Source organism: Phalacrocorax carbo, chromosome 3, assembly GCF_963921805.1.
Source record: "Phalacrocorax carbo chromosome 3, bPhaCar2.1, whole genome shotgun sequence".
Taxonomy (NCBI): Eukaryota; Metazoa; Chordata; class Aves; order Suliformes; family Phalacrocoracidae; genus Phalacrocorax; species Phalacrocorax carbo.
This window is the reverse complement of record NC_087515.1, coordinates 38,466,108-38,477,556: the sequence shown is the minus strand read 5'-3', so window position 1 is coordinate 38,477,556 and position 11,449 is coordinate 38,466,108. Positions and strand designations below refer to the sequence as shown.

Sequence of the window (11,449 nt, the reverse complement as noted above, 5' to 3'; positions counted from 1 at the left end):
TACTGAAACGAACAGTAAAACCCTACCCAGTATATTGATTGGTTGCCTAAACTATATTTCTATAGTTATAAAGAAAGACAAGGCGGGTCTCAAAGCAATGAATGTCAAGTTACGACTGCTGTCATTTGCTTGTTTTTCCCCCCAGTAGCACTCGTAGCATTAAGGAACACTAAGGACAGACATGAAGCCTGTGCTTTTTCAGCCTATTAATCCTTGAGGGTTTGCGGTCACACCGTATTCTGCCAACTTTTTTTTTACTAAAGATCACTGCTCTTGCCATCTTCCATACCTGCCTCAACTCTGACCTCTAAACCTCAGTGCCCTTCTTACGCCAGGAGCTCAGCCATCTTTTCCCGATGGAGGAGGAGCATGTCCCCACAGTCCCCAGGAGACCTGCATCTCTATCAAAAGGCATTTGGCACTAAAAGGTGAATTGGCTGGCACAGGTCTCACCTTGTCCAACAGCCCAGCGGCTGAGGCGCTCCCTGCAAAAGTCCCATATCTGCATCCCCTACTTACTCAGATTTGCAGTTGGAGCCGTGGCTTTCTCACGGACCACGCGCAAGGCTGAGCTTGAGGTTGCAGGCATCCTGAGGCGAGAATCTCCCTTTAACAGTTGGCGTCCCACTTTCAGGAGATCTGGAGTGGTATCAGGACAATTAATGGGCCAGAGAGAGAGAGAGAGAGAGAGAGAGAAGAGTTATGGTGTGCCTGCTGGGTACTTGGCTTCAAACCCCCAATAAAAGAGTAACTAGATTATACAAAGTGGAAGAGCTTCCCTGGGAGCAGACTCCCTGCATCCCCTCAGCCTGCTCAGCAGCCTGCTACTAGGGCACTCGTCTCCTTTGTGCTCAAGTCCAGCCTCCAAAAGAGGCAAACAGATCTAAGTAGAAGTTTCTTTTCCCTTTACTGAACTAAGTAACAGGCATCTCCTTTTAATGTTCTTTTCCTTTGTGAGGAAGGACGTAAGCACCTAAGTGCGCAAGATGTGTGCCCGAGACCCTGAATTGTAGGTGGCCTGTGCCACCAGCCCAGAGCTGAGCACATCATTGCTTAGGACAGATGGGATTCAGGCTTTCGCCTTTTACTTGCCCATTCCTCCTTTGTAACTTGCTGACTTCTTTTCGGGATCCTCTATTATCTCTGTGATGTCTGGGTGCCTGCTGCAGCCCGAGAGTCTTCTGAACAAAAGGAGATATATGTCTTGAGGGGCCTCAGCCCAACCACGTCCCTACTAAGCAACATCAACAATAATTTTTTAGAAAGGGTGGATCATACAATCTGTGACATTTTTCTAGAACACTTTAATTTAACAGGAACTTGCAGATTTGGGTTCAAAAATACAAAACACTTGAAAGCCAAAACAGTCTTTGTAGGTGCTACTTTGTTTATTCTTCTTTGAAAGAAATACGTGGCCCTTTGCATATATTATCCACACCAATTCAACTCAATTTGTTGAAATTCAAACTCTAAATCTAAAACATATAAAAATCCTAAATAAAAAACCATAGCGCTATGCTAATAATTTTTCAAAGATGCTTTTTCAGCATCTTTTGCTCAAAATATTTGTCTTCCAATTATATTCCGTTCTTATCTCTTGGAAGTTACACAGCACTTTTTTCACTTCAGTGCAGTTCAGTTAGCTTATACCCTAAAAATTCTTCGCTCCTGCTAACAAAATTCACGGTGCAACGGGAGATACAGGCTGTCCATGTGCAATGCTAGCTGCCTTGGGCAGCGGTCCTCAGAAACAGGACAAACGGACAGTGCCCAAGCCTATCAGGGATGAACAGGAGAGGAAAAGGCATCTAATTAGACTTACTTGAAGATCCAAGTGTGATCTTCAAACACAAACTTTCTTCCGCAAATGAATGTCTAAGACTGGGTTTCCTTTCTGTTAAACAAAACAAAACAAAACAAAACAAACAAAAAAAAAAATAAGTAAAAGAAAAGAGACAGAAACCGTACTTGGCTTCAGTAAAGGCTAACAGCAGAGCTGTCATAGACCTGATGAGGAACACAGGAGATCGGGGTGGGATTCATCTGACTAAGCATGGATGTCTCTAATGTAGACACCCATGTCTGAGCCAGCCTCGGTCCCATATTTAGGCAACCGAGAGTTCGTCAATATAACCAGTGAGTTCAAGGTACTCCCTCACCCCCGAAACAGCTCCCACAACGGCCAGGAGAGAAACGGCAGATTCACCTGTTAAAGCTGTTCCACTTCTGATCAGCAATGGGACCAGTCACTGGGGCAGACAAGGGGGGCGCCCCCCCATCTGCAGCCCACAGCTCCTGAAGGTTGTCCAAGGAGACCCGTAGATTCGGTTTTCACCTCTCCTGAATCACAAATACCGAGGGATTTACCCCAGGCAGAGGAGCCCCAGCGGGATCCGCCGCCTGCGCTGGGTCCGTTGACCCAACTGGCAGGGACCGGTCAAAAACTGCCACGGGGGGGACCCAGGCGTTCCGATGCACGCGGAGGGGGCTGGGCTATGCAAATGAGGGCACCCCCAGCAGCCGCTTCCCCCCTGCTGCCAGCCGCCAGGCCTCACAGCACCAACTGCTACAACACACCAAGCCTTCACAGGGTGACGCCTCTCTGTGCTCAACTCCGGGATGCAAGCTTCGAGGTTAGCGCGGGCTTCAGCCTGGGCACGGCATCCTCGCTCACGGAGGGTGACATGTGCGCGCCCATTTCCCTCTGAAAGAGTTAAAAATAACATTAGAAACCCTCAAGCTGACACAACAACATCTTCAACTCGTTTAAACTAGACACAGGAGATGTTTCTGTGATCCGAGTTTTTAAGAACAAAAATACATGCTTTTTTGAGCCTGCAGCCGTTTTAATGCTGACTCTACTCCAGCAGTGCTTATTGAGAATGAAATCCATGTGCAGAGAAAGTAAGGATCTCCCTTAGCTGCCCGTGTCTGGGTACCTATTGGTGCTCAGTTAATATCTGGAAGTGTCTTAGACTGGAAGCATTTTTGTGTAGTAATGGAGGGCTGTGTTCCGTTAAGTAACAGGGAAGACTATATCCTGTGACCTTTTCTCTGGTGGCTTGGTATGTATGTGCAGCAGTTGAAATAAGCCCAATATGGCTTCCTGGAGACCAAAGCGTTCTGGAAGACAGTGCTGAGCAGTAGGCTACTAGTGCCTGCAAAGTTCCTGTAGTCTCTTTCTTCCCCACTCCCCAGCAGATTCTGGGCTGAGATGCACCCAGATTTTCCAGGCAGTGATCAACCTAGTGGACGATAAACTGGATTTTCCTTTAAACTGGATTTTCAGTTAATTGAAGTTAGTTAGAACTTGGTTGCTTCTGCAAATTGTAGATACCTATCTGCACCTTTAGACTTTCTAAATGCCAACAAATTTATTTTTTTTCCCAACAGGAACAGTGAAGCTAAATGCTCTTTGGCTGAATAAGCAGCACTGTATAAAATGTCTCGTGTGTGAAAATGTTTTTTGTACATTTATAATCGTGTTGAAGTGAAAGAATAGTATGAAGTCGTTCTTCTTACAGTTATTCAGTAGGTCTACAGTAAGTAAAACCACGCTGGAATAAGAAGGTCTGCTAACAGTGTGCTAACAGTGCTTATAATTAGTGTTCTGTTAACCAATGAGTTGGGTTTTCCCGGGCATAAATTGTGTTAGGAATGCAAAGCAAGGCTGACATCAGGAATGAATACTTCCCTGGTTTAAACAGCTTGCATCATTCCATCCAAACTCCGCTCAAATTCTTGCTTTGGAACCCAGAAAGAATGAGTCACATGTGGCTGTAGTTCATCATAGGTGCCTCTTTATTGAGAAACGAAACCTCTTCTGAGCCTGAAAGGTCGTAGCTTTATGTTGAGTACGCGTAGGAAGTTTGGAATAGAGATCAATGTTTGGAATAATGACCAAGTAAAAGAGCAGTGAAAAGGTAATCACTTTGTGGTTGTATTTATTGCTTGTATTTATTTTTCAGTGACTTCAGTTCCTCTGTCTGAGGTAATGTGAAGGTCTCCTCTCATCTGGATGCTACTGAAGTCCAATAAAATCACTCAGCCAGCGGAGTGCATGGAAACCACCTCTCTGTGCAGAGGAGTTGTGTGTTGTGCAGTTTATAGGGCGGGGCAGAAACATGATCTGCTGTGACTGTCCTCACTTCACAATTGCAAATGAATAGCAGCACTGCTTAACGCCTCATGTGGCTTTTTGGAATACCGCTGCCTTTACATGCAGGCTAGCGCGCATATACCGTCTTCCTTTCTGCATCGGTTCAGAGGTGCAGGGAACATACAAAAATCTGCTACTGTAAAGTGGCAAACATTATTACTCTGCATATGCTAGACTGACAGCACTGTCACCTATCTGGCCTTCTGGTGGAATGTACAACAGTGGGTCATCACCTCAAAAACACCCTTGGGAATTCCGTTAACTTGGGAGGTAGATCCTGATGCAAATTACTAATTTCATTCTTCCATGACAGACAGCAGAGCAGCTTAACAGAGCACAGGGAAACTTCTGGCCATTAATAATCAATGAAGGGAAACCGTGAAGGTACTGAATAAGTGCAGTCCCTCTCCTGTCCTGCCCAGTCCAAAGATAATATGAAGCCTTTGTACCTCAAATACTTCTAAGTTTTGTGTGTCCAGTTTGTCCATAGTTGGCATCTACCAGACACGGCTGCATCCAGTGATGACAGCTTTTAATTCTCTGCATTTTACACACTGATGTGGATGCGCACGGGTAGTTTAGGCATGTTGAAAGTTAACTCCTTTCGGCCTTGTCAATGAGAATTTTTGATTCTCTTTTAATAAGCACATCTTTATTCTTACCGAATCTGTGTTGAATTTCACCTTTTCAAACTAATGAAGCTTCACTTTTATTTTTAAGTCCTCTTGCAAGCAGCTTGACAGATTTTTCTAATCTAATAAACTGAATGCGAAGCCGGAGCGACCTCCTAACATCATTCTGTTACTACTTATGCAATCGAGGAGAGAGCTGCAACGTGGCACTTGGAGTATGGATCCAGTTGTTGCCCCAGCGCCACTCAGTGATGTGTTCTAGCTGAAGTGGGGAACAAAACAAGTGGATTTGGGGGTTACTTTTTTCCTTTGCTCTAGTCAGCCATGTATTTGTTGAAATTAGAAACCTATTTCTGTCGACAGATTCTCTGAGCTAGCAGGTAATGATGTCTGGGGTTTTATAGCAGTGATAAGAAATAATGCTAAAAGGATATACAACCGTAGACTTTAATTTTTTTTTCCTTAAAGGCTATTGTTTCTATCTGTACTGAGCAATAGAATACAACACAGATGCTGAATACATGAAAAGGAACATTAGAAGTTGTCATCTCATCTGATCATGAAGAAAATGTTTGTAGTACTTGCATTACAAAGAGGATAGCTTCTGATGCCTCTGCTGAGGGGAAGGAGGGACACAAGCCAATGTCCTAGGCAAGTCAAATTGTTTTGGTCTGATTTTGAAAAAGACAGGTAGTATTGTTACTTGAAGCATTAGATTTGTCTAAATAGCTCTGGGCCTTACAACTGTCCTACGTTCTCCCTGACACACTGAATCCTTGAGAGCTGAGTGGCTTTTAGATTGTAAAATATTTGGGCAAATTATGAATTATAACCCATTTCTGACAGGAACTTAAAGTATGCTGAAAATTGGACTCGTGTTCTTTAGCAGTTCACATTTTCTTTAATTGCAGACAACAACAGATAGAAGAAAGGGGAAAAAAAAAAAAGAGAAGCAGCGCAGCAACAAAAGAAAATGGGGGAAGAAGCCCAAAGGCTAATGAAAGAAGAAGAAAACAAAACTGATGTAGAAGCGTCCGGACACAAACCAGGCATCAGTGGCACAGTGCCAAGGAAAAAGAGAATTTCAGCTCTACAACATACATATTGGTATTGATTTAAGTACTTCTAGGGCTTCAGCATTTCTAGGACTCCAACCGTTTGGTTTCAGGGCATTCTTCAGGGCATCTTGGAAGGCAGGGTTCTCTCAGAATATCTTCAACGACTGGTAGGTGGTTATTAAAGGAGAAAAAAAGCCCACAGAAAATCATGCCTTGATGGAATGAAGTTTCCTGCAATAGTCCTATTCCAGCACCCTTCTTTGCAGCAAAAGTGATTGAGCAAGGATGTTGATTGAGAGACATCCTTAATGAATAGTTCAAGCCTAGAGAAAAGAATGGAAATACCTAAGAGTGTGGTAAATCTCCTGTATTGTCTATGCTTACCCGAAACATGTAATTAAACAGTTTTAAAGAACCCTTTGCTTCCTGCCTGATCAAGAATGGCTGCTTTTGCCTTTCCATAAAGGTATTTATAAATGTTTCACATTTTTCCATGGGAGATAATATTGACGCGTGCAGAAGAAAATTACTTGTTAAAGGTGACCTACGACTCTCAACGTACTCCTGGTAGAGTACGCTCTGGTAGAGCACAAGTTACAGCTGAACACAAAAGTGGATTTCTTGTCACTTTGTCACCTGCAGCCCCTGTGCTACCATGCCCCTTTACAACACTACAGTGGTTAACAGCAGGGGCATCGCTACACAGCAGTGGTGCGTGCTGCTCCTTTCTTATGAAGGCTAATGTTGTGAACGTAGGGGAGCAATTCAATCGCTTACTTGTATTGGTAAATTTGTATTTCTAGCAGAAATTCTTCTACTTCCTACATTAAGGGGGAAAAAAAGTCTCACGCTGTATACTTGTTGCATAGGTAGTACAACTGAAAAAAAGGTGTCCTCCTGTGAATACACCTAAGTGTGAAAATTCTCAGTTCAGTTAACAGCACTTCTCAGGTTCCATTTTTGTACACTTACTGTATGTATTTACAGTGGGATTCCACTCAGAAAAGCGTGCAAGGTAAATAGGCAGTAGAAGACAACAGTAGTTTAATGAAGAAGAAAAGTTAATGTCTGCTGGAGGGAAAGGTGTGTGGGAGGAGGAGGGTCCATGTGGTCATTATGTGCAGCTCAGAACTTCAGTGAATACCTCCTGCATCTTCTGCTGTGCGGATGCTATTATCCCTGAATTCATGGGCTGTCTTGTGGCAGATGAGCGAGGACAGCAAATTCTGTGCCTGAGACGGGTTCCCTGTGTATCCAGGGTCCTGTGAAGTTGTGACAGAACGGGAAGGGGCGGGGGGACTAGATCACCTCTGCCTCGAAAAATAGAATTTTTAACTAAGTTGTAAGACACAAGTTCTGCTTAAAAGAGAAGTACTTGAGAAAGTAAAGACAGTAAGACTTACTCTGAATGGCCTTTGTCATGGAGAAAAGTTTAAAAAAATATTTAGTATGCTTGTCATGCTGCTTAAAATCTTGCACAGACCAACTGATTTGACAGCAATTTTTAGACATTAAAGAAGTCATTGAGAAATGTGAAATTTTAAAACACCTTTTAGAAAGCAACAATATGCACTTTTGTGTGTATCTTCTGCGCAAGTGTTCTGGCTGGAGTAGAATCGATGACTACAGTCTGTCCGGACTGAACAGCAGTATGGCAAGCAAATCTGCTCCTAGTACACACCTCTAAAGTATCTGATGGTGGATTGGAGATAAGAAGAAAGTCTGTGAATAAGCTTTAATAGCAATCCGCGTCTGTCCTTTCAACCACACTGATGAAGCAAGGAGGCACATGTCATAATTCTTTCCCTATTGCTGACACAGGGCAGGGAAACCTAATACCTGTTGCCTAGTTTAGGTTGGAAGCGACATCGCATCTTTCTAAAAAAATTAGTTTAGTGCTTACTATTGCTATTTCTGAGACAATGTAAAATAGGTGCAAATAGATGTTATTTATTAAAAATAAGAAAACATTGGCTAGTTAAGAAGTTAGAAACAAAGCCCCTGACTGCGTCATGAGAATGCTCGTGTGTTTTTGAGCCTTCAGCCGTTTTAAAAACGATTAGGTGCTGCCACCTCCTGCACATCAGCCCTCCTGCGCTGCTTTGCCCTCTCCTGCTGCGTACTCACACTGTTTTGCTGTTCTTCCCTCCATTTCCCTGCCTGTACTTGAGCACAACTGCTCTAGGAATTGCTCCCATCTACTCTACCAAGTCCTGACATAATGCCAGAAAGGGTACAGTGCTCTCGCAGGTAGTAGTCTGTATGTCAAAACAGCATGCATTGGTTTCATATGTTTTCCTGCGCTATAGTTGCTTGTGTTTGCAATGTCCCATGTTCATTTGTCTGAAGGGTTTTGGAGGAAAATGCTCCCCTGTTCTGCTCATGTAGGACATAAATAAAACAGTGCTTCAATTTTAGCGCATTTCTAGCGGTTGGGATTTAGGTGAGGTGGTTGATTTGGGGGGGGAAAGAAGGCAAAATGAGGAAGTGATCAGAAGTGAAGAACAGCCTTGTGAGTGGGTGGACCTAAGTAAGCATGCAGGTGAATCTCTGGTGAGGCGGTGGGCAGTGCCTGTGCCTGGGTGTTTTCAGCAGCTGAGAGGCATGTTGGGTACCTCTTCAGCTGAATATTAAAGAAAGGCTTCTTTGAGCCTGGATTAGAAAGAGAAATGCATAATGGGATTATCAATAGGTGTTGCTTCAACCAGGGAAGGAGCCGACTTGGTTCCTATGCTACCCTGTAAGCATGAATTCAAGCAGCCCCCTGCTACCTGACCCTTAACCTATGCCCTGCTTGTCCTCCCCACCTGCACACTTTGAGGCAAGACTTCCCAGTGTGGTATGAACAATTTCTCAACTCAGAAAAAGGAGGAGGTTTTATTGAACTCTTTGGAGGCTAATGGTCCTCCCCTAGCTGCTCCATACAGCACCAGCAGGATCCAGGTGAATCATGACTAAGAGTAAAGCCAAATATTACATGGGGAAAAATCAAGATGGTACATTTGTCACAACAACTGGGATATCCTCTGTGGATCAGGGAGCAAAGGCCAGTCCCACAGAGTCTGGGACTGGAGCATTTATCGTGGTACTTCAGGCCTCTTCTTACAAAGGGTACCTTGAGCTGTCTACATGCTTGCAGGATGGAGGAGGAAAGGTGGCAGCTTGGAAGCGAGCTGTATTTCGGGTAGAGATCAGAGCACAGACTTCTATCAGGAATGTGACGGGAACTCTCTTGCTGAGCATAGGTAAATAACTTATGAGTGTTGAGCGGACAGAAGATTTTTAAGGGCAAGAAGCAATTTTGACGTTATTCTGGTGTTAGCGCCTTGTGTCTTAAACATGGACCATGTCCAAAACATGGTTTGAAATGAGTTCAGCCTATTGACATTTTAAATGTAAGTGTAGGTTCATACTGCTTTGTTGCCTGCTTGCTGCAAAAGACACCCACGTAGTCACAGGTGAATCTCTCTCCTAGAACTGAAGATCTAAACTAGTCCTCTAAACTAGGCTCCATTTCACCACCACTCACAGCAAAGATCACTTAAACAATAGTGGCTGTTAAAGAGAAACCCAAAATTGTGATAAAGATGTTAAAATCACATATAAAATATTGCGCTCTCAGCCTTGAACAGACATGCTTTGAAGTAGCAATAAGGCATGTTGTGTCATGTGTTCCAGTCCCATCCCCTCCACCCCCCAAACTATTAATTTTGGCCCTTGTGCCCAGGTACTTAAAAGAAAAGCTTTTGAAAGTGACTTTGCAGCAACTATGTATTGCAGTAGTGTCATAAGGCAAGTCAAGTGGCCTGCAGGAACCCAGCAAGGTAGGTGAGCATGGAAGAGGGTGTTGCTGGCAGAGGAAGCAAGACGCTCTCATCTTCTCATCTTTGTGAACTCTTGGAGCCTGTGTTACATCAACATGCCTGTTCGATTTCTCTTCCGTAGTAAAATGCTTAATGAACACTAGGGAATCTGTTGCAAACACAAGTAATTCAGAACCCAGGCATTACAAGGATGCAAAAGGTCTCTGAATTGCCTCTGTAAGCATTGGTGCATATCACCCTCTTGAGTGTTGCAAATGCTCCCCACATGCTGGCCAACTGTTCCTCCTTCCTTGTGGCTAATTCTTCCCCAAAGCGGCAGGGCAGTGCATGGCGTTGTCTGGCTTCACTAGGCTTCTTCTGCTCTGGGTTGCACAGAGAAATATTACACTTGCTTTGCTGGAGGGGAGAACAGGAAGCCAGTGAGGTTTAACCGGCCAGAGGTGTTGTTGAAAGGTTGGGTGGAGGCAGGCAAACACCGCTATGTCGTCTGTTGGTTGGCATTGCCCTCCTCTGAACTATGCACGGATTTCAAGTTTTGGACAGGAAGAATTTGTGGTTTGATGGTCACAGTGGCATCTCGGTGGGCACACTGAGACTGCATGGCTCTCAGATTAATTAAACAAGGTATTCTGGACTTCTGTTACATGCCGGGAAGACTGACACTCTCCTGGCAGCACAGAAATGAGCAGTTACAAGCTTCTGGAAGATTGCATTGAATTAAAGATTAGGCACTTGCATTTGTTAACTCAGCATGGGTGCAGTCATGCAGGTGGCATGTGTGTCCACAGACCAACTGGAGCCTTTTTCTCTGCCTGAGTGCTTATGCTTGGAGCTGTAATGAAGTTTTTCTCAGCAGAATTCTGTTCTTTGGGTCCTGATGGTTCCTTATGCCCTGATACAGTGCCTCCGCCAGCTCTGCCTGTGGCCAACAGCTCAGCTGAGACCGGCTATTTTATATGGCTTTGCTACAATAAAACACTCACACATTTACCGTTTCTAACAGGCTTCATTGAACTTGTGATTATAAAGGTAATTTACAATAAAACAATTAAATAAACAATAAGCTAAAGCACAATACATTTCAAAGGGCTCATATGACTACAACATTCCAACACATTAAAACTTTAAAACAACATTAACACTCAAATTGTACCTACACCTATACTTATCTTTCTAACACGTTTCAAGACTCTCAACAAAGTACCTTTTTGGTTACAGTCCCTGTAAACACACAAGACCAGTGAAACACTCAAGCAATTGTACAACTGAGAAGAACACTACACAAGACAGGAACAAACAATGTGCTGGAAACTGCCTGGGGAATAGGGGGTTGACCTCTACATTGAACTGACTCTTTGGACAACGAATGGATAACACTAGCATGCTCTCTGGAATACATGTGTGACATCCTTAGTGGGAACAAGTCTCCGTGTCACTCAACACTGTAATTTCACAAAAGTTTTAGGTTAGTGCCGCCTAAAGAAATAGCCCACCTTTCTCTGGCCGTTTGCTCCCGTGCACGTCTCACGCTACTCTTGAGCCAGTGCAAAGTGCTGGTATATTTGCCCAGTGAACCAGCCAGGGAAACTCATTGAGCTTAACAAACAACAAATTAACATTCAGCAAACAAACATGAAAGAGAACTCACTGTATTCTCCTTGATCTCCCTGGTCATGTTCACTGTGCAGATATGTTGGCACCAGAAAGACACCAGCGCGGTGGGGTGCGGGGGTGGGGAACATGGTGACTGGGAGCAGGAGGACTATTTCTGTAGGC

The 11,449-nt window shown here is 44.0% G+C and overlaps 2 protein-coding genes across 2 annotated transcripts in view; one reads left to right on the top strand and one right to left on the bottom strand.

Annotated features, from left to right (window-relative positions):
• Positions 1–11,415, bottom strand: part of LOC135312779 (syntabulin-like) — a 24,645-nt gene extending 13,230 nt beyond the window's left edge. The window contains exon 1 of the mRNA XM_064448536.1: positions 11,322–11,415. Within this exon, the coding sequence (XP_064304606.1) occupies positions 11,322–11,415 (94 nt within the window). The remainder of the gene's footprint in view (positions 1–11,321) is intronic.
• Positions 1–11,449, top strand: part of MRPS5 (mitochondrial ribosomal protein S5) — a 1,175,798-nt gene that overhangs the window by 181,622 nt on the left and 982,727 nt on the right. The window lies entirely within an intron of this gene.